Source organism: Bufo gargarizans, chromosome 2, assembly GCF_014858855.1.
Source record: "Bufo gargarizans isolate SCDJY-AF-19 chromosome 2, ASM1485885v1, whole genome shotgun sequence".
In the NCBI taxonomy this organism is placed as follows: domain Eukaryota; kingdom Metazoa; phylum Chordata; class Amphibia; order Anura; family Bufonidae; genus Bufo; species Bufo gargarizans.
Genome location: NC_058081.1, coordinates 572,046,372 through 572,070,061, shown reverse-complemented (window position 1 = coordinate 572,070,061; position 23,690 = coordinate 572,046,372). Strand labels below are relative to the sequence as shown.

Genomic DNA, 23,690 nt, shown 5'->3' with positions numbered 1-23,690 from the left:
GTCATTGCCCCTTGAGTTACATCTCCCCTTTACCTGAGGAGTAGCGTGTTGCATCATAAATGTCCCTTCTTTAATGATGCTGTTACTATCCACTTCATAAAGCATGCCAAAAGACACTTTCTCAAAAATGTCATACATTAAAAGCTGAAATAGCTTTCCTCCAAGAAACCCATGACTCTGCTGTCTCTTTTGCCTTTGCCAAACACTGTTTCACTACAGCATATGTGGAAAGTGCAAATACTAAACTGTTCTGGCCACACTCATTTTGTGTCCTATGGTGGCTTAGCAACATGCTCATTAGCCTGTTGGCTTGGACATGCTCATCCTTTTCCCACCTACAATAATGCCACGCTCCTATATCGTAGATTATTTCTTCAGAAATAACCTGGCACTTAGGGCCCATGTTCACTCTAACCAGTCCTGTCACCTGATTTGACCAGGCTCCACTCTTGTTGTCTTTAAAACTATCCTTGCACTCCTCCAAACCCCTCCGTGATAGGATGCATGTAGATTTTTTGCACCCAGATATATAACCTTACACATACACATTGAATCTGATTTGCCTAGTGGATGGCAAAACTTTGCACAGATCAACTTGTAATTTGTAGTTTATGGACATCTTCCATAGACTGCGCAGTACTACATAGCTTGGTGCCATCTGCAAAAATAGAATCAGTTGTATTAACCCCATCCTCAATATCATTAATAAATAGGTTAAATAATAGAGGAATAACAAAAAAGCCAGTGGAGATAATATATCCAAATTGATATCACTTTATTATGCATCAAATACATAGAGAAAAGGCAAGATGGAAAAAGTATACAGAAAAACAAAGGGCATATATTCCACTAGACTGTCATGTATCCCCACAAGGCTAATAAGCACTTACTGGGTACCAGGTTAATGCTGTGTCTCACAAGCATCCAATGTATGCCAAGGAGGTGATATATAATATACACACCCCAATGGAAAATTTTATAATATAATACAATTATATCAAAGAATATTTCATGGATATTAGTGCGATTTACAGCCTACATCCTTGGTAGCCATAAGCAACGTGTTGCTTACGGCTACCAAGGACATAGACTGTGGATCGCACTAACATCCATGAAATATTCTTTGATATAATTGTATTATATTATGCAATTTTCCATTGGGGTGTGTTTATCATATACAGTTGCAAGAAAAAGTATGTGAACCCTTTGGAATGATATGGATTTCTGCACAAATTGGTCATAAAATGTGATCTGATCTTCATCTAAGTCACAACAATAGACAATCACAGTCTGCTTAAACTAATAACACACAAAGAATTAAATGTTACCATGTTTTTATTGAACACACCATGTAAACATTCACAGAGCAGGTGGAAAAAATATGTGAACCCCTAGACTAATAACATCTCCAAGAGCTAAAGTGGAACATCCAGGTGTTCTTGTGCAAACTGTAAATGTACAGCAATGTTTTTTTTGGACAGCAGTGGCTTCCTCTGTGGTATCCTCCCATGAAATCCATTCTTGTTTAGTGTTTTACGTATCGTAGATTCGCTAACAGGGATGTTAGCATATGCCAGAGACTTTTGTAAGTCTTCAGCTGACACTCTAGGATTCTTCTTCACCTCATTGAGCAGTCTGCCCTGTGCTCTTGCAGTCATCTTTACCGGACAGCCACTCCTAGGGAGAGTAGCAGCAGTGCTGAACTTTCCATTTATAGACAATTTGTCTTCCTGTGGGATGATGAACAGCAAGGCTTTTTGGAAAAACTTTTATAACCCTTTCCAGCTTTATGCAAGTCAACAATTCTTAATCGTAGGTCTTCTGAGAGCTCTTTTGTGCGAGGCATCATTCACATCAGGCAATGCTTCTTGTGAAAAGCAAAATCAGAACTGGTGTGTGTTTTTTATAGGGCAGCTGTAACCAACACCTCCGAATCTCATCTCATTGATTGGACTCCAGTTGGCTTACACCTCACTCCAATTAGCTCTTGGAGATGTCATTAGTCTAGGGGTTCAAATATTTTTTCCACCTGCACTGTGAATGTTTACATGGTGTGTTCAATAAAAACATGGTAACATTTAATTCTTTGTGTGTTATTAGTGAAGATCAGATCACATTTTATGACCAATTTGTGCAGAAATCCATATCATTCCAAAGGGTTCACATACTTTTTCTTGCAACGGTATATAATATACACACCCCAATGGAAAATTGCATAATATAATACAATTATATCAAAGAATATTTCATGGATGTTAGTGCGATCCACAGCCTACGTCCTTGGTAGCCATAAGCAACATGTTGCTTATGGCTACCAAGGACGTAGGCTGTAAATCGCACTAACATCCATGAAATATTCTTTGATATAATTGTATTATATTATGCAATTTTCCTTTGGGGTGTGTATATTATATATCACCTCCTTGGCATACATTGGATGCTTGTGAGACACAGCATTGACCTGGTACCCAGTTAGTGCTTATTAACCTCGTGGGGATACATGACAGTCTAGTGGAATATATGCCCTTTGCTTTTCTGTATACTTTTTCCATCTTGCTTTTTCTCTATATATTTTATACATAATAAAGTGATATGAATTTGGATATATTTTCTCCACAGTTTTTTTTTTGTTATGACATTGTATGTTATTCCAGGTGGAACATTGTGCTGTCAATTATAGACAGAGAGTTTTTTTGTAGGTTCACAAATAGAGGGTCCAGCACTGAACCTAGAGGTCCACTCCTATAACTGGAGACCATTCGGAATAGGAATCAATGACTGAAACCCTCTAGACATGTAGCCAGTTTTTGATCCAGTTACAAATTATACTTTGTAAACCTGCTGTATAGATTTCAGAGGAATGGTGCAGTGGTTTAATATTGATAACCTATCCTCAAATAGGTCAGCTATATCAGATTAGTGGGGTCCGACTCTCAGCACCCATGCTGATCAGCTGTTTGAAGAAGTAGTGGTGCTTGTACGAGCGCTGCTCATTTTTTTTTCTTTTACCTGCGCTCTGTCTCATTTGCAGCGGCAGAGCAGTGTAATTACTACAAAACAGACGGTGCACAGGTAATTTTGAAGAGGGAGCTTGTACCATCTGGGTTGTTCAAATTATTCCAGATTCAATTTTTTTTACTTGTTTTTCTTCTTTGTTGTTTGTTATCATGACAAATGTAGAGCACAGGAGGTCATTTGTGTTTGGCATTTGTTGCAAAAAAAGTCACAAAATTTGGTGCAAAAGGCAGTTTACTCAACAATTTTGCACATTTTTATGTTTTAAACTGCTCTTGCGACATTTAGGTTAGGGCTACACACCGACATGTGTCGTGCAACAATAAGGGTACAACTACATTGAGCCATGTGTCGCACCAATGTCATGCAACATTTGCGACTGTTGCGTCGCAGCATGTTGCAGTGCAACACCGTAAACTATCATTACAATGAATATTGTGCGACATCAGTGTTGCAGGACACAAGTCGCCGTGTAGCCCTAGCCTAAAGGGTGCGGGGCCACAGCAGCCCAACAAATTCACAGCCCCACAGTCTATTCTTGGTCCAGTGATGTCACACTCATTGGTCACATGTACTGTGTGTAGCTCAGTCCCATTCAAGTGTATAGGCCTTGGCTGCAATACTAAGTACAGCCGCTATACAATGTGCAGCACTTGTGCATTGTATGTTGCGAGAAGGCTGAAGTGCTCACCACCTCAACCTCTTCTAACAGCTGATCAGTGGTGGTACGGGGTGTCGGACCTCCACTGATTTGATATTGCTGACCTAGGATAAGTAATCAATATTCTACTCCCAGAAAATCCCTATATTACAGTTGCAAGAAAAAGTATGTGAACCCTTTGGAATGATATGGATTTCTGCGCAAATTGTTCAGAAAATGTGATCTGATCTTCATCAAGTCACAACAATAGACAATCACAGTCTGCTTAAACTAATAACACACAAAGAATTAAATGTTACCATGTTTTTATTGAACACACCATGTAAACATTCACAATGCAGGTGGAAAAAGTATGTGAACCCTTGGATTTAATAACTGGTTGAACCACCTTTCGCAGCAACAACTTCAACCAAACGTTTCCTGTAGTTGCAGATCAGACGTGCACAACAGTCAGGAGGAATTCTTGACTATTCCTCTTTACAGAACGGTTTCAGTTCAGCAATATTCTTGGGATGTCTGGTGTGAATCGCTTTCTTGAGGTCATGCCACAGCATCTCAATCAGGTTGAGGTCAGGACTCTGACTGGGCCACTCCAGGAGGCGTTTTTTCTTCTGTTTAAACCATTCTGTTGTGGATTTACTTCTATGCTTTGGGTCGTTGTCCTGTTGCAACACCCATTTTCTGTTGAGCGTCAGCTGGTGGACAGATGGCCTTAAGTTCTCCTGAAAAATGTCTTGATAAACTTGGGAATTTATTTTTCCTTCGATGATCGCAATCCGTCCAGGCCCTGACGCAGCAAAGCAGCCCCAAACCATGATGCCCCCACCACTATACTTCACAGTTGGGATGAGGTTTTGATGTTGGTGTGCTGTGCTTCTTTTTCTCCACACATAGTGTGTGTGTTTCTTCCAAACAACTCAACTTTGGTTTCATCTGTCCATAGAATATTTTGCCAGTACTGCTGTGGAACATCCAGGTCCTCTTGTGCAAACTGTAAATGTGCAGCAATGTTTTTTTTGGACAGCAGTGGCTTCCTCTGTGGTATCCTCCCATGAAATCTATTCTTGTTTAGTGTTTTACGTATCGTAGATTCGCTAACAGGGATGTTAGCATATGCCAGAGACTTTTGTAAGTCTTTAGCTGACACTCTAGGATTCTGCTTCACCTCATTGAGCAGTCTGCGCCGTGCTCTTGCAGTCACCTTTACAGGACGGCCACTCCTAGGGAGAGTAGCAGCAGTGCTGAACTTTCTCCATTTATAGACAATTTGTCTTTCCATGGACTGATGAACAGCAAGGCATATCATTCCAAAGGGTTCACATACTTTTTCTTGCAACTGTATATTCCAGTCTCTTTGCCGGAGCTGTTGCTGAGCAACAGACAGTGTAGTGCACAGGTGACAATGCAGAAGCTCCTTGCCCCTGTGGAGACCAGTAGTGTCACCCCCGCTATTTTGCATAAGGTCTTCTGCTACGTATTGACCACCAACATTTTTGCACCTTAGTTCCTAATGCTGGAGGCAGAAATTCATTGTAAGTATTGAGTAATTAATTTTTGTGGAGGACAGAGTGGACTAGTTGACTTTTTAAGTCTAACCCATCCCCATCATCATGCCATCAGAATGTGTATAAAGTCTTGTGTGTCTTTAGTCATTTTTTATTTGTGTTTGCCACATGGTATAGAACATTTAGGCTACGTGCGGATTATTGGAAGCAGGAATAATTTGGTTAGTTGCACACATTGGACGTGTAGCTCTCTCTCTATATTCATTCACGTATTGTTCAGTAACATATGTACCAGATTCAAGCTGCTGTGCAGGCCCTTTCCTGTGCGAGTCCCTCCTCTGTTGCCCCATCTGCATCTGTCTATCAAATGACATTACTTTTGGCCTCAATTCTGAAGCAAAGCATTCCATAGGGAAGTTGTAGAAGATGAGAGAGGATGCACTAGGCAGTGGGGGTTATGTTGGTGCAAGGGAGTGTTTTGGGTGGGTTAGGCTTTATTTTGTTAGTAGTTTTTTTGTGCTGCATTTCTATATTATACTGGTTGTTTCTGTGGCTGCGATCTGTTCAGCTCTGAAGCTTCTTTTTGCTTTAATTCTCATTTAGTGCTGCTTGTATAATTGGCCGCCCTGAGTTCTGCTCAGCAAATACTCTCTAATGTTTAACCCTTTCACAGAGCTTCTCTTTATATCCATAATTAGCACCTCACAGACACTGCTTCTGACCTTACCCTAAATTGCAGTGCTAACCTTTTCCTGCTGATTGTTGCCCCTGACAATCGCAGGGTTAATTAGGTAACAAGGCGTTCAATATCGTAAAGGCAGAAGTCAGATGGCGGTTATGTTTCCCAGACGCTCAATAAATAACAGGATTGAAAGCGCCCTATGGATAAGAAGCTTCTGACCTGCATTATATTTCTATGTCCATCTGCATTCTTCTCGTCAGAACTATTCCCACCATTCACTGCACAACCATATACTATTACTAAGGTCTGAACAGCACCCTGACAGGTTAGTAGATTATTAAAAAAAAGGACCTGTCACCTGGATTAGGTAATGTGTTGTAACTGAAAAAATATATAATTGTCAGCACAATAATAAGAAATAGCGACCCAAATTTTTGCTCTAGAAGATGCACCTAGGGTTTAGAGGGGGAAAATATTTAATCAGACCCCCAATCTTCATTAGAACTTAGCTCAGACCACAATTTTCATGAGACCCCCAAATCCAACCCCTAATCTTCATCAGGCCTGAGATCAGATTCAGAACCCCAATCTTCATCAGACCTCAGATCTCCACTTTTCATCAGACCCCCAAATCTGACCCCTAATCTTCATGAGACCTCAGATCAAACCAACCATCTTCATCAGACCCCCCAAATCTTCATGAAACCTCAGTTCAGACCTCAGATGCACTGCCATTTTTCCCCCACTTTTTTTTTTTTTTTTTTGGGGGGGGGGGGGGGCTAACAAAGCGAAAATACGGGATGGTCCACATCACAGATCAAAGTAGTGCATGTCTCCATGATCTTTTTTTCACTGACCCACGGTCACTAAAGAATACTGATCAGAATTAACCCCTCTAACCTAAACATATGCTCATGTCCAGACTAATGAGAAGAATCCTAAGCTGGCCTTATTAAACCTCACTGTGGCTCTATTTGCCCAAAAAAAAAGGTTTTTATAACCTGTCAATCACTTACTTAAGGTGCCCAAGGGGAGGTCCGTTAATACAGGGTGCCCGGCCCTTGCCGTGCAGTGCCCAGCGCCGCCTTCCCTGTCTTCAGCGCCGCCTTCTACAGCGCCGCCTCCGCAATCCTCCCAGTCGCGGGATATGGCAGAGGGACGGGGAGGATTGCGGAGGCGGCTCTGAGCTGTAGAAGGCACTGGACAGCGAGGGGTGCGGCCAGGCACCCTGTATTAACGGACCTCCCCTTGGGCACCTTATATAAGTGATTGACAGGTTATAAAAAACAGTTTTTTTGGCCAAATAGAGCCACAGTGAGGTTTAATAAGGCCAGCTTAGGATTCTTCTTATTAGTCTGGACATGAGCATATGTTTAGGTTAGAGGGGTTAAATCTGATGACAGAATCCCTTTAAGTGCATGAGATGCCACTAGTTATCAAAAGTTCTTGCGGCTCTGACTACAAACAGTTAAAGCTGTATATAGCATTTATACAGTAGTAATTAATATATGTGTGATAAAAAAAAATTGTACATAAAACAGCAGTTATTGATATATGCCGTTCTGATGCTTACTGGGTCCCTGCTGGTCTCTGCTCCTTCGTCTGGGGTTGACGCACAAGAAATGGCAGGAGATGCTGCTTCAGCTAATCACTGGCTGAGAAGGGACACGGTCAGTGATATACTTGTCCAATCGCTGTTGTTGGGTGGTTATTTCTTCCATTTGTTTTCTTTTCCTCTTTAAAGGGGTTGTTCAATACCAAATGAAAATTTATTGGGGAAGAAAGTGTTTGAAATATAGATAGACATTCACCATCATTGATTACATGCACTGCTGCAGCCATTCACTGGCCTCAGTGGTGAGATGTACCTAAGTGGCAGGCGGCACCGAGGCTGAGGAATAATGTGCCACTTGTCAACTGAGACCAAAGAGTGGCTGCATCAGTGAATGTGTCCACAGTATGATGAAGTATTTATCTGGTGGTAGCTGCCTCCTTGCAGGCGATGATATTACTATGATATCTTTCTATGTTCAGGGTGTTGTCTGCACTACGTGGATAGCTAGGTCTGTCTTACAGCTTGCTGCCAGGCGCCTTTTATTACTTCATTATTCTGGTGTATGAACATATTATGCTGCATAATGGTGACATCTTGTCAGATGGAGAATGTGCAGTTTATTCTGCGCTGTCCAGTAATGGTTGAATCAGTTTCACACATCGGAGACTTGTAGATGTAAACTGCAGCTGTAAATGTGGTTTCATTATTTGCGACCAAAGTCCCAACATTTCATCATTGCAATAATCCCCATGATCATTATGAGATTTCATTTTTATTTCTCTTTTTTCCTCATTTTATTGTTTCCAATATCTGTCAGGGCAGTATGTTTCGTGTTATCGATGGGATCCTCGGCCTCTGATAAATCTAGTGTCCCATTTCTACTGTGTTCTCATTGTAGTGATGTTGAGTTGTTTTTGTCTTGTCGTAGGCACTTGTTTATATTCTAATTTTCTGGGTGTTTATACTTGTGGTCTGCCTCTTTCCTCAGGCCCTGGAGCAGTTCACGATGGGAACAGTGGCTCTTCTCGATGTCTCCTCTGCACTCCTCTGTTTCTCCTCTTCTTCGTGCTTTGTCTGTCTCTTCTACTTCCACCTGCCCAGTTTTGACAAATGCAAACCATCGTCTGAGGTCCTCACAAGAGGGAAACAACAATTCTAAAATAAAACAAGTGTAATAAAAAGAAATTACAAAATCTGATGTCGCAAAATATAAAGAAAAAAAACAAAAAACACAACAAAAAAAAACTGCAAGTGATTGTTTAAACAAGGAAACCACTGAGAGAAAACACCACAATCTGCACCTTCTTGGTGAAGGGACTTTTGCAGGATACAACCAGGGGGGAACGGGCAGATCCAAGGACTGAGCTGAGCCGGTCAACTAGCCACAAGTCAGCGCTCATGAAACCATGTGACTTTGTTCTATTCATTTCAGAAGGACATCACACATCTCTCTGTCCCTGATTAAGCAAACCATGGACCGTGTCTCTCCACTTTATCTCCAGGGAACTGCTGGGTGATCAGTTATGCAATCCCCTTTCTGCAACTAAGACACTTACAGAGCATAGCTCAACCCTACTTACTTGCTGGGGGACTGGCTGAGCAATACGTAAACTTTCCACTGCTGGGGAGATCGATATGTCTTCTGGTATATTTCTCTCTAGTATGTCCTGGATTAGTGGAGCTGCCGCCTGTAGGTCTTCCTTGTTGAAAAAGGGGATTGTATTGAATGTTAGAGTGAGTGCTGTTGCCATATGCTCAGATGCTGCTTGTGAAGTGTACCCAACATATTTCTATATGAATGTCAGCTAAAAAAGATGGAAAATATGAGATTTGATTGTATGGACAATAGGAACATAGGTTGTGAAGAGCAGGACAGATGTGGCAAGGTCTTCTCGAAGGCCGGTGGTTCATTCATTTGTTAGTTGTCCTTTAATCTGATTATGATGTCAGTGAGATTATATTTTTATTTTATTTTCTGATGACCAAGGGGTAGGAACAGGCTGAAATATATATGCATGATGTCACAGGCAAAGGCTTGAGATGGTCATAATTAGCATGGACACAGTTGGATCTCCAGCCTTGAATTGTATAGAGGTAAGGCTACAAAGCAGCGCAGACACACTGTCCTGTGGGTCATGTTCTCCAGATCTGATAAGCTCAAGATGAAATGTAGGACCACACAGCAACTGATATCATAGTGAATAAGCACATGCAGGCAACCATCACCAACGCAGCACCAGCACTGTCCACTCACGTACAAGACTTGTGACAGCAGATGCAGATGAAGGAAGTTTGTAGATAGATTCCCACATCATGTGAGGTAATATAGAGCTTTTCATCCATTGGCCAATCAGCAGCATGACGACCACTGAATGATCTAATTAGATTAAGAGATGAATGATATGGATGTATCATGGGGCATTCCCCTCAGATGGTTAAAGGGGTTGTCCTGGATTAGAAAAACATGGCTGCCTTCTTCCAACAATAGCGCCACACCTGTCCACGTGTTTTCTGTGGTATTTCAGTTCTGTAATATTCACCTTTTAATAGAGTCTAGCTGCAATACCAGACACAAACAGTTTTCAGGGACGGTGCTATTTATGAAAGGAGACAGTTATGTTTTTCTTGGAAAACCCCCTTTAAGATCCGTGTCCCAGCTATGTGTGCCAGTGTTTCACAACTTTCAGAAGTGGACTTCCCAAGTCCAAACTCACAAACTGCACCCAACCCATGAACTCATCATAACTCCTGAAGCCGTATCCAGAGGCCTTGATTATAATTTTTGTGTTTAGAGCCCAGCTCTGCAGCACTGCTGCATGCACACAATCTGATAAGTAGTAAACCCCTCCCCGGAATCTATGTTCTTCAGCTTCCCTTTGGGTGTTAGCTAGTTACATAGAAACCTTTTGTCTTCCTGTGTGAGTGACCACAGCTTGGCTACCAGCATTGAAGTGATCATAAGATGTTCTCTACCAGATATGAGGCTGTCTTTCTATGCTGCACCCACTGGTGTCTAGGGTAAGAATTTTGCAGAATGAATGCATTTTCAGAGGGCGGCAGGTGTATATGGACAAGAGAGTTGGCAAGTAAGGGCTTTCAGTGTACTAGGAGGGAGGCCAGGTGATGTTATTTGTGTGGGTGAGACACGTGCACAGACCACTGGCACATTATTGAAGCAGTCTCCTCCCCAGCGCCATGCTTCCTCATATGTTCAGGTGATTTATAGCCCAGAAACTTGCTGAGCACAAACACTCTGCTGTCACCTCCTTCATGGTTTGGTTTTTTGCATGGACCTTGGTTCTTTCCTGTGTACCGATTCATCACTGGAGATATAATTGATGTATATACCTGTGTACAGCACAAGGGCAGGTACCTGTCCAAATATCCCTCTGACCTAGTAGTGGAGAAGTGTTACCAGCCCCGTCCCTGACATTTGCTAGGTCTGTATATTTCACATATGTGATGCCTAAGATACAGGTCAACAATTTATCCACCAAATATTTAAGGTGCGGGGGGTAGGCCAGGAGTTGAGGTTCAGCCTTGGTCAGATGCAGCTTGAAATATTAGTTATCTCAGAAGTCCTAAGTATACAGTGGAGATTTCACTCCTGGTGACTGAAACACTACAAGGAATCTAGTGTTAAAGAAGCCTCAAGAGACAAAGTCTAACAAAGTTCATATTGTGACACCTGGGGAATATTATAACCCTTAGCATCCGCTGGTCAGGCTGAACTCTTTGAACATTATATTTCTATTACATGCAGACAAGAGAACGTGGAGCAGAATAGAAAATGATAAGAAACTTCTTTTGGAAGAGCTGCACAAGTTTCTCAAAGTCATAAGATTCCACCACAGCTAAATGCAAGGGTTGTGACTGTAAATGCTAGAAAACACTAAATTATCTCAAAGGGAATTACTAATGGCTTCTGCTGATCCATGTCCTGGGGACTCACAGAATGAACGTCGCCCCTGTACCTCACACTGTATACAGCAGGAGGAGAATTTATACAGATCCTGTGCGGTGCAAAGAATGTAAGCTCCTCAGAGCAGGGTCTGCCATCCTCCACCTCATCATTTAGTAGCCGTCCTTCTCACTATTGTTTGTTACTGTATTATATTTTCTTTATATTTGTAATAATCTTGTAAAGAGCTGAGTACACTGTTAACATAATATAAATATACTGAGACATACATACCACAGTCCATTAGAGTGTGTGTGTTGTGATGTGCCGCCCGCAGCCATACTGTCTACACCTGACAAGGTTTATGCATCCATGAACAAAGTGCTGTCTGTTACACCCTCAGCTGCCTCCATGTTTCCTCATTTCCTACACCCTACATAGGCAGGCAGTTGAATGGATGCCAGTAAAGGTGTCCGGGCCCTGGTGCAAGAGTTCAGCTTGGGCCTACCTTCTCTCAGTGCTTTGTGGCCAGGGGAAGGGAAGCACATAGCCTTCATGCTGCCTGAGGCAAAAAATTAATCGTCGCCCTTCCAAGACAAATTATTGACCTAACTACATCCCTTCAGCCACAGGTGTAACTTGACCAGCATGCACTTTCTATAATACAGGTTTCTTCTTATGTGGCACAAGGGTCTTTGGGCCTCCTCACGCTCCTGGGCCCGGTACGACTGCAACCTCTGCATCCTCTATAGCTACGCTCCTGCATACACCTTCATTAGCTGTTGGGGAAGCGCTCGTTCCGCCGACAGCTATCTCTCCTGACTCCCTCATACATGTTCAATTTGGCCAAGCTGGTATATGTTTTCAATGGAATCAGAGGAAGATGACGCTGCAGGAAACTTCTGTGGTGGGCTTATATACAAGAGGCACAAAAGGAACGGTCGTTGAAAGTTGAACGTCTATTTCTTCTCTTCCTGACATTTTATATTGGGCAGAGTTGGGGGCTCCTCATACACATTAGATTGTCAGCCAGACCCAACAGTAGTAGCATACAGTGCCTCCTGTCTAGTGGACCATATTGTCACTTTGAAGATACAGGTAATGTGTCTTCCTGCAGAGCTATGACTATCCCTCTAAATCTTCAATGTTCACAGCCCCTCCCCGACAACATTTATTTTGTGGTTCCTGTCAAAATAAATTGGGTTTGATGTATATGACCCTGTCAGAGTAGTTCAATATTCAGGTAGAGAGTATTAATTATATTGGCCGATGACAAAGACAATCATTGCGGTATCTAAGGATATCTGAGAGACCACCCCAAAAATCTTTATTATACCTTTATGAGAATGGGAGTAACTGGGTGTTTTAAGGTGGTTACAATACTTAAAAATCAAACGTGGCGCAATACATAATTGCACGTGATAACATATTGGCAATATCTTGTAGTTTTAAAACTGGGTAAAAGTTCATTTGGACAAGAATCTAGGTAAAAGTTGAGTTCTCTAAAACTGGATCCTATTTGGACACGTGTACCAACCATCTGGATCCATTATGTAGAAAACATTTCCTAGAATCCCTGAGAACATTGTTATATATCTGCTCACACTACATATTTTTCAAACTTCTTCATTATGTTCCAAATTGAGTGAAATACTCCCTTTTCCTGACAAATATTCATGTTACAGCACGATTACAGATGGCCTTCAGAATGTGTTCTAAGGCCAACTTGTTATGAAACAATGGAATAGATGATTAAGTTCATACAGAATTCGAATAGATCAAAATTAGGTATATATATATATATATATATATATATATATATATATATAAACCAAAAAAGGATCACAGCAGCACAAGACCGATGATACGGGTGCAAATCCTCTCAGCCGTAGGCTTAAACGGCTATAGGTAAGTATAGTATCCAAAGCATGAGGCAGCACTCCAATTAAAGTGAAGAAATGGTGGATCTTTTATTCCCCTCTGCAACGTTTCAACCTGTTAAGGATGGTAGTGTCAATCGAGGCTCACCTGAGTCAGAGGACACCCGAGCTGGAAGTATGGAGTCCAGTGGCAGAGGCCCACAGAGGCAGGAGGCAGATAGCGTGGTCGATCAGTCCGGGTCGGCAGCAGAGATGGCAGCGAGGTAACAGCAGGAGTAGACAAAGGCGTGGTCGGTGGTAGGCAGTGAGTCAATGCAGGCGGCAAATCAGCAAGGTCAAACGGTCCGGGTTGGCAACAATGGTAAATCAGCAATAGTGGTGGAGGAGCAGAGAGGAAGCTTGCTACAGGCTTGGAGGCACAATAACCAGCAAAGGGCTGGGTTCAAGGGCTGGGTTTTATAGGGAAAGAGCAGGTGCAAGAGATTGGAATAATCAGCAGGTCAAGGCAAGGACAAGAGAGGTAGTTAGAAGTGGGCTAGAGAATGGTCCAAGGAGAGACGGTAGCCTAGTGGGTAGAGCTACTGCCTGGGACATGACTGGCCACGGGTTCGAGTCCTGACACAACCGCTCAATGTGGTCTTTCTCAAAAAAAAAAAAAATATATATATATATACACACACGCATAAATCATAGGTATATAAGGTTAGCATTGACCATTACTCTCACAGCCCTGTACAGCTGGTGCTCTCTCTTGATGTTTATTTCTATTGTCAGAATCGGACACACTTCACAGCAGGTTTGGCCAAGCATCTACTATATAGCATTCATAAGCATCAGTGGGAAGACAGAAGAGCACCCCCAATATCATTGGTTGGCTATTTGTTTGTTCTGGACCACATTGAATTATTTTCCACAGCAGCACAAAACCGAAATAAAAATCTATTTGTGAAAGTATCCCTTACAGTGCATTACTTCATTTTAACAATTACCTCTACATATTATTTTGTTATAATCTGTTTTTATTTTCTGATTGTAGATATTTTAAGTTGTAATGTAAATGAGTATGGGGCCAGCCATCTTGCCTGAACTTCTGATTTGCTGTGTGAACAGCTTGGACACAATAAACAGTAGTCCGCCGATGACTCGTCAACTTCTGTACGAGTATAGTAAGCATGCTTTATGATCAGCCATGATAATGAGATGACTGCTGAGAAGTGTTCTCTACAGAACAGGAAAGGTCAGCCTATTTTCAGCCTCAGTATGGAAACTGCAAGATATAGTGACCTGGAAATAAAATTAAAAATAAAGTAAAACATTAAGAAAATTTTGCCATACATTTTGATTTACATGCATGGGTCTCTTTCTTAAAGGGAACCTGTCACCACTTTTATGGTGTCCTAACTAAGGGCAACATAAATAAGTGACTGATTATTTTAGCAAAATGCTGGGTCAATTTCTTTAATTGACCCAGTCAATCTGCCAACATCTTGTATTGAAAAGCTCCAGCTGATAATGATGAGTCATGAATATTTATGAGCTCCTGACTCTCCCCGCCCACCTGCTGCTGAATGACAGTTATTTTCCATATGAATCAGCAGCAGGTGGGCGGGGAGTGGCTATAGCTCTGAATTAAATATACACTGGACTCAATGACATTACACTGGACTCGAATCAGCTCATTAGCATGCAGCATCTTTGTGTGTATATTATGAGGTAACCATCTGTCACACCAGTAAGTGAATACATCTAAGGTACTTTTTAGTAGTTAATGATTGTATATAATTAGTTAGATTATAATCAAATATCCACATGACAGGTTCCCTTTAAGATACATTAGCTTTAAGGACGCTCACATCACATATTTGTTAATGGTGTACACTTTTTTCCCCATGTAAACTTCCTGACTAAGCTTTGCAGCAAGTACACAACCCCCACTTATTCTGCCATATATTACATATAACATATCTTCCGTGCTTAGAGCTTTTCTTAGGGTATGTGTCCGGAGTATTTACACAGTGCAAGAACTCCTGTTTAGATGGGGTCCGGTATGTATATAATCCACAGTATTTGGATCATTTTTTGCATACATATAATGTGGATTTTATGGATTATTCTTACTATATAGAGGATGTATGTCATATGGCTGATGCTTTTCATAAAATGTTGTGCAGTTTATAGATGGTGTACAGTTTATGGGGGATGCCCGGTATATACAGTGCCTTGAAAAAGTATTCTTACCCTTCAAACTTTTCCACAATTCTCACATTACACTAACAAATTTAAATGTATTTTATTGGGACTTTATGTGATAGACCAACACCAGATAGCAAGTATGTGTGAAGTGGAATAAAAATCTGGAAAGTGTGGGTGCATTTATATTCAGACCCTCACCTCCCACCCCACCCCCAAGTCAATAATGTGTATGACAACCTTTTACTGCAATTGCAGCTGCAAGTCTTTTGGGGTATGTCTCTACCAGCTTTGCACATCTAAAGGCTGAAAGTTTTGCCCGTTCTTCTTTGCAAAATTGTTCAAGCTCCGTTAGATTGGATGGAGAGCGTCTGTGAACAGCAATTTTCAAGTCTTGCCACAGATTCTCAATGGGATTTAGGTCTAGATTTTGACTGGGTCATTCTAACACATGAATATGCTTTGATCTAAGCTATTGTATTGTAGCTTCGGCTGTATGTTTAAAATTGTTGTCCTGCTAGAAGGTTAACCTCTGCCCTAATCTCAAGTCTTTGCAATCCTTCCGGACTGCCCTGTATTTAGCTCCATCCATCTTCCCATCAACTCTGACCAGCTTCCCTGTCTCTGCTGAAGAAAAGCCTCCCCACAGCATGATGCTGCCACCACCACGTTTCATGGTGAAGATGGTGTGTTCAGGGTTATGTGCAGTGTTAGTTTTCTGGCACACATAAGGGGTCATTTATTAAACAGAAATACGCCTAAATTAGACGTTTTTCTGGCACCGATTGTGGCACAAAGGTCCTTCTCCCCGCTCACGCCATGTCTAAAAAAGCAGGTGGGGAAGGGGGTCGGGTAGGTAGTCCTTGGTTTTCATGATACTGTTGGCTAATAGTCTCTAAGAAACCTTTGAGGCCGTCACAGAACAGCTGTAGTTCTTGTGAGAATAATTTACACACAGGTGGGTATAACATGAAAAAATGTGAAAAAATTTGAAGGGGTATGAATACTTTTTCAAGTCCCCAGATGATGCATGGTATAGGATTATACTTGGTGTATGGATGATGCTTGGTATATACAGTACAGACCAAAAGTTTGGACACACCTTCTAATTCAAAAAGTGTGAAACAACTGAAAATATGTCATATTCTAGGTTCTTCAAAGTAGCCACCTTTTTGCTTTGATTGCTGCTTTGCACACTCTTGGCATTCTCTTGATGAGCTTCAAGAGGTAGTCACCTGAAATGGTTTTCACTTCACAGGTGTGCCCTGTCAGGTTTAATAAGTAGGATTTCTTGCCTTATAAATGGGGTTGGGACCATCAGTTGCCTTGTGGAGAAGTCAGGTGGATACACAGCTGATAGTCCTACTGAATAGACTGTTAGAATTTGTATTATGGCAAGAAAAAAGCAGCTAAGTAAAGAAAAACGAGTGGCCATCATTACTTTAAGAAATGAAGGTCAGTCAGTCTGAAAAATTGGGAAAACTTTGAAAGTGTCCCCAAGTGCAGTCACAAAAACCATCAAGCGCTACAAAGAAACTGGCTCACATGCGGACCGCCCCAGGAAAGGAAGACCAAGAGTCACCTCTGCTGCGGAGGATAAGTTCATCCGAGTCACCAGCCTCAGAAATCACAGGTTAACAGCAGCTCAGATTAGAGACCAGGTCAATGCCACACAGAGTTCTAGCAGCAGACACATCTCTAGAACAACTATTAAGAGGAGACTGTGTGAATCAGGCCTTCATGGTAGAATATCTGCTAGGAAACCACTGCTAAGGGCAGGCAACAAGCAGAAGAGACTTGTTTGGGCTAAAGAACACAAGGAATGGACATTAGACCAGTGGAAATCTGTGCTTTGGTCTGAGTCCAAATTTGAGATCTTTGGTTCCAACCACCGTGTCTTTGTGCAACGCAGAAAAGGTGAACGATGGACTCTACATGCCTGGTTCCCACCGTGAAGCATGGAGGAGGAGGTGTGATGGTGTGGGGGTGCGTTGCTGGTGACACTGTTGGGGATTTATTCAAAATTGAAGGCATACTGAACCAGCATGGCTACCACAGCATCTTCCAGCGGCATGCTATTCCATCCGGTTTGCATTTAGTTGGACCATCATTTATTTTTCAACAGGACAATGACCCCAAACACACCTCCAGGCTGTGTAAGGGCTATTTGACCATGAATGAGAGTGATATGGTGCTGCGCCAGATGACCTGGCCTCCACAGTCAGTGGGCCTGAACCCAATCGAGATGGTTTGGGGTGAGCTGGACCGCAGAGTGAAGGCAAAAGGGCCAACAAGTGCTAAGCATCTCTGGGAACTTCAAGACTGTTGGAAGACCATTTCAGGTGACTACCTCTTGAAGCTCATCAAGAGAATTCCAAGAGTGTGCAAAGCAGTAATCAAAGCAAAAGGTGGCTGCTTTGAAGAACCTAGAATATGACATATTTTCAGTTTTTTCACACTTTTTTGTTATGTATATAATTCCACATGTGGTAATTCATAGTTTTGATGCCTTCAGTGTGAATCTACAATTTTCATAGTCATGAAAATAAAGAAAACTCTTTAAATGAGAAGGTGTGTCCAAACTTTTGGTCTGTACTGTATACACTCACCTCATAGTAAATTATAACTTATAACAGATTTTTTTATAGTTCCAATATATTCTGCTTGGCTTTACAGTAGCGGTAGGTTTTATTTCTGCTATGACTGAATTATAATTAAACCGCATGATCTTATTCATTTGGGACAGAGGGTGCACCCCATCCCGCATCTGTTTCCATTAAGCCAGGAATTATCCAGTAATATTTAATTGCAACTAAACTTTCTTCCGTGGTTTAGTAGCTTTTGGCTAATGAGCACCTATATATTGGTCTCTTTAATGTGACAGGTTTGAGGGTTTTCACTCTGTCTCTAAATTTAACCTATTGGACAAAATACATGGAGGATACTCACAGTTGACTGTGACTGTAACACGCCGGACCGTGTTCAAAGGTGGCTACTTTGAAGAACCTAGAATATGACATATTTTCAGTTGTTTCACACTTTTTTGTTATGTATATAATTCCACATGTGTTAATTCATAGTGTGAATCTACAATTTTCATAGTCATGAAAGTAAAGAAAACTCTTTGAATGAGGTGTGTCCAAACTTTTGGTCTGTACTGTATATTATGTTTGGTATGTCATTGATGGTTGGTATATAGATGTATTTTAGATGCTCAAATTGGTGGTGCTTCATATTTAATGATGTGCAGGCCAGGGTATGGATGATGCTTATTGTTGTCGAAATTTGCTTGCATCAGACGTACATATCCAAGCTGCGCTAAAAGTGCACCGAAGTTTGCCAACCATAAAGAATTTCCCCCGTGCTTAAAAGCACACGTACCAAGCTCTTTTGTGTAAGTAAAAGTAACCCTCTTCAAGAGTCAGACAAGGTGGTGTTTCATTGTAGACTTCTGTTGAGCACTCCTCCTTCTGCCCAGTCTTTTCACTTTTATTTCTTAGCCACAAAAGGGTGTAACAATAGAAAGGGGCAAGCCCGTCACCCGACTACTTCCTTCATGTAACAAACATACAGGAAGATGAGAAACCACCATCACTTAAAATAACATAGCCAGCTAACAAACACATGTATACAATAATCTACCATTACCACTGGAGTGAACTTTATCCAGCCTTGCTCAGTGATCAATGCCCAATAAAGTTACTATGATCCTCATGCATGTTTATTTACAGGACAACGTCATTATTTCCAGCGGCTGATCAGGCGCACTTGAGACAACAAACACACGTTCCTTTGATATATGGTTCTCTTAACAAATGCATCCATGCCAAGCCAATAAATCCGCGTCTTGTTCGGGGGCCCTAGCCGGCGTCCATACATTCGCCAAGAAAACACTGCTCTGCCGAACACATCAGTCTCCCCCTGCCCACAGCCCAGTGCATAGCACATGGACCGTTCGCCAACAGAGACCTCTGCTTCCTGCAGCTGTGTCTCCACATACACAGGAAGATACCCACTCCAATGGTTTACCCTGACACTGACATGATGACAATACACAATATATTAAAAACACATCGTAATAAAATGTCCACAACATTATATAGATGATGCACTGTGTAAGGATAATGCTCAGTGTCATGCTTAGCTAAAATACCAGACACAACCCATGGACAGGGATTGTGTTGCTTTTGAGGGGAAAAAAAGAAAAAGGCAAACCTGTTTTTCTATTCCTGGACAACAATTTTTTAAGGTGTGAATTGGTCTGCAACAATAATCAGGTTGGTGGGAATTGTCAAACAAACATGGAAACCAAGACCGTTTTCCAGCAGACATTACCCATATCATCACACTGCCCTTGCCAGCTGGCATACTTTGTGTTGTGCATACTTGTGCCATCTTCTCACAAGGCACATGATTGTACACTGAGACAAGCCACCTTCTTTGATTTCTTCTTCACCCAGCTCTGATTCTCATGTGTCCATTGAAGGCACTTTTGGCACGGGACATCTATCAGCATGGTCACTGTTACACTGTTATCAGTGTAACTGATTCTGGGTGCCCACCTTAGGGCTCCTGCACACAAACTTTTTTTTTTTCCATGTCCGTGCCTTTTTTTTTTTTGGCCTGTATGTGAAACTATTCACTTCAATGGGGCCGCAAAAAACGGAAATAATTGCATGTGCATTCCTTGTCTGTATGTCCGCATGGCCGTTGCACAAAATGATAGAACATGTCCTATTATTGTCGTCATTGCAGACAAGGATAGGACTGTTCTATTAGAGGCCGGCTGTTCTGTTCTTTATAATGTGGAATGCACACACCCAGTATCCATGTTTTGCAGATCCGCAATTTGCAGACTGCAAAACATCCAGCAATCGTGTTCATGAGCCCTTACAGTGATAACAGAAATATTAAAGATGAAGTATGATGGTAGACACTCACAGCAAAATGCAAAAACATACATTTGACAGAATTTAGGCTACTTTCAAACTTGCAGTAGCAAGGTCCAGCAGGATTGGGGGAACAGCCTCCTGCATCCGTGCTAACGTTAGCCCACTGTGCCGCCGGAAGTCCGCTGTAGTTTTTGTCCTGTCCGGCCGCCTCTCAGCATGTTGTTATAGTGAATGGGGCTGGAGCACGGTGGGCTAGCGTAACCGGCAGGCTCTTCCCCACTGGAATAGTCTGCTGGACCCTGCTACCGCAAGTGTGAAAGTAGCCTTACACATATATGGATATCCTGCTCTTAAGTCAGTCAGATACAAGACGTATGCAGGTCCTATCACACACAGGAAACATGCAATGCATGCACCAAGACATTTTTTGCCTAGCCCTATCAAGTGTTGCACACTTAAAAGGGGCTGCCTCACTTCAACAAATGACATTTATTATGTAGAGAAAGTTGATTCAAGGCACTTACTAATGTATTCTGATTCTCCATATTGGCTCTTTTCCATCACATTATACACTGCTCGTATTCCATGGTTTTGACCACTCTGCAATCCATCAGTGCTGGCCGTGTTTGCACACTGTAGGTAAAGGTGTTAGCCTATGCGCACTTCCAGCCTTTTCCTATAGTGTGTAAGCATAGCCCCCGCTGCTGGATAGCAGGGTGGTCGTAACGGATACGTGCTGTGTTTAATGTGATGGAAAGCAGGCAGTATGGATAATAACAATATATTAGTAAGTGCCTTGTATTAACTTTTTCTACATGATAAATGCCATTTACTGAAGTGAGGCAACCGCTTTAACCCCTTTAATCATAAATGTCTGTAATGAAATTTATCAAATCTTAACCTCCTCAGATTGCACATAATCTACAATATATTTAAAAGGGTTGTCCTACCATAATGACCTATCACCTTTCTACAGGATAGGTGATAAATATCAGATTGCTGGGGGTCTCACTGCTGGAACACCCACTGATCATGAAAAAAGGGGTCTGGAGACATTCAATTACATTACCGCTAATCTATGTACACAAGGGTCTTAAAGGGGTTGTCTCACTTCAGTAAGTGGCATTTATTATGTAGAGAAACTTAATACGGACAACTTAAAAATATACTGTTATTACCCATATTGCTGAAGAAGTACAGCGGCATCTTAAAAATATTAAAATAGACAAATCGCCAGGACCAGGTGGCAAACACCCCCGTATATCCTAAGAGAATTAAGTAATGTCATAGCCAGACCCTTATTTCTGATATTTATGGACTCTATACTGACGGGGAGTGTTCCACATTATTGGCGCATAGCAAATGTGGTGCCAATATTCAAAAAGGGTCCGAAAACAGAGCCCGGAAACTATAGGCTGGTAAGGTTAACATCTGTCGTAGGTAAACAGTTTGAATGTTTTTTAAGAGATGCTATCTTGGAGTACCTCAATGAAAATAATCAAATAACGCAATATCAGCATGGCTTCATGAGGGATCAGTCGTGTCAAACTAATTTATTCAGTTTCTAGAAGGTAAGTTCTAGACTTGACAGCGACGAATCAATGGATGTTGTATATCTGGACTTCTCCAAAGCATTTGACACTGTACCGCATGAAAGGTTAGTAGATAATATGAGAGTGCTTGGACTGGGAGAAAATGTCTGTATGTGGGTAAGTAACTGGCTCAGTAATAGAAAACAGAGGGTGGTTATTAACGGTACACACCCAGATTGGGTCATTGTCTCTAGCGGAGTACCTCAGGGGTCAGTATTGGGCCCTATTATCTTCAATATATTTATTAATGATCTTGTAGAAGGCTTGCACAGTAAAATATCATTTTTTGCAGATGACACTAAACTGTGTAACGTAATTAACATGGAAGAAGACAGTATACTGCTACAGAGTGATCTGGATAGATTGGAGGCTTGGCCAGATAAGTGGCAGATGAGGTTTAACACTGACAAATGTAAGGGTATGCACATGGGAAGGAATAATGCAAGTCACTCGTACATACTAAATTTTAAAACACTGGATAACACTGACATGGAAAAGGACCTAGGAATTTTAGTAAACAGCAAACTAAGCTGTAGAAACCAGTGTCATGCAGCTGCTGCCAAGGCCAATAAGATAATTGGTTGCATCAAAAGGGGCATAGATGTCTGTGACGAGAACATAGTCCTACTACTACAAATCACTAGTCAGACCACACATGGAGTACTGTGTACAGTTGTGGGCTCCTGTGAACAAGGCAGACATAGCAGAGCTGGAGAGAGTTCAGAGGAGGGCAACTAAAGTAATAACTGGAATGGGGGGGACTACAGTACCCTGAAAGATGATCAAAATTAAGGTTATTCACTTTAGAAAAAAGACGACTGAGGGGTGATCTAATAACTATGTATAAATATGTCAGGGGTCAGTACAGAGATATCTCCCATCATCTATTTATCCCCAGGACTGTGACTGTGATGAGGGGACATCCTCTGCGTCTGGAGGAAAGAAGGTTTGTACACAAACATAGAAGAGGATTCTTTACGGTAAGAGCAGTGAGATTATGGAACTCTCTGAGGAGGTGGTGATGGTGAGTTCACTAAAAGAGTTCAAGGGAGTTATTCTGATTGCTTGATTGGAGTCTGGAAGGAATTTTTCTCCCCTTAAATGGGGAAAATTAGCTTCTATCTCACAGGTTTTTGTTTCCTTCCTCTGGATCAACTTGTAGGATAACAGGCCGAACTGGATGGACAGATCTCTTTTTTCGGCCTCATAAAATATGTTACTAAGCTTCCTTTGCTGGCTGGATAAATTTTTCCATCACATTATACACTGCTCGTTTCCATGGTTAAAGACCACCCTGCAATCCAGCAGTGGTGGTCATGCTTTCACACTATAGGCAAAAGCTCTGCCTCTCTGGTGGCCAGAACCATGGAAGCACACATAGACTAGTGCTTTATCCTATAGTGTGCAAGCACGACCACCATTGATGGATTGCAGGGTGGTCGTAACCATTGAAACAAGCAGTCTATAATGTGATGGAAAAATGAATCCAGCCAGCAAAGGAAGCATTATGGATAATAACAATATACTAGTAAGTGGCTTGTGTTAACTTTCTCTACATGATAAATCCGACTTACTGAAGTGAGACAACCCCTTTAAGACCACGTTCCCTTGATCATGGGGTTCCCAGCAGTCAGACCCCCACCAATCAGACACTTATCACCTGTCATGTCATAGCTGTTTCACCTTTTCGCATTCCCTATCCTTAAAGGTTTTCTTTGGGTGTAAAAAAAAAAAAAAGGAAAAAAATAAATAAAAATCTGACCTAAAATATGTGTCAAACTAAAATAGAAATCTTAACAATATAATAGGCAGGCACT

The 23,690-nt window shown here is 41.7% G+C and overlaps 1 protein-coding gene across 5 annotated transcripts in view; it reads left to right on the top strand.

Moving 5' to 3' along the window:
- Positions 1-11,620, top strand: part of LOC122928662 (protein CEPU-1-like) — a 744,346-nt gene extending 732,726 nt beyond the window's left edge. For 4 of the 5 annotated variants that reach the window (XM_044281728.1, XM_044281727.1, XM_044281726.1 and 1 more), the window contains one exon: positions 8,407-11,620. In XM_044281728.1, coding sequence (XP_044137663.1) covers positions 8,407-8,525 — 119 coding nt within the window. In that variant the 3' untranslated portion in view covers positions 8,526-11,620. The remainder of the gene's footprint in view (positions 1-8,406) is intronic. The other variant, XR_006387916.1, reaches the window with a different exon arrangement.
- Positions 11,621-23,690: the final 12,070 nt, after the last annotated feature.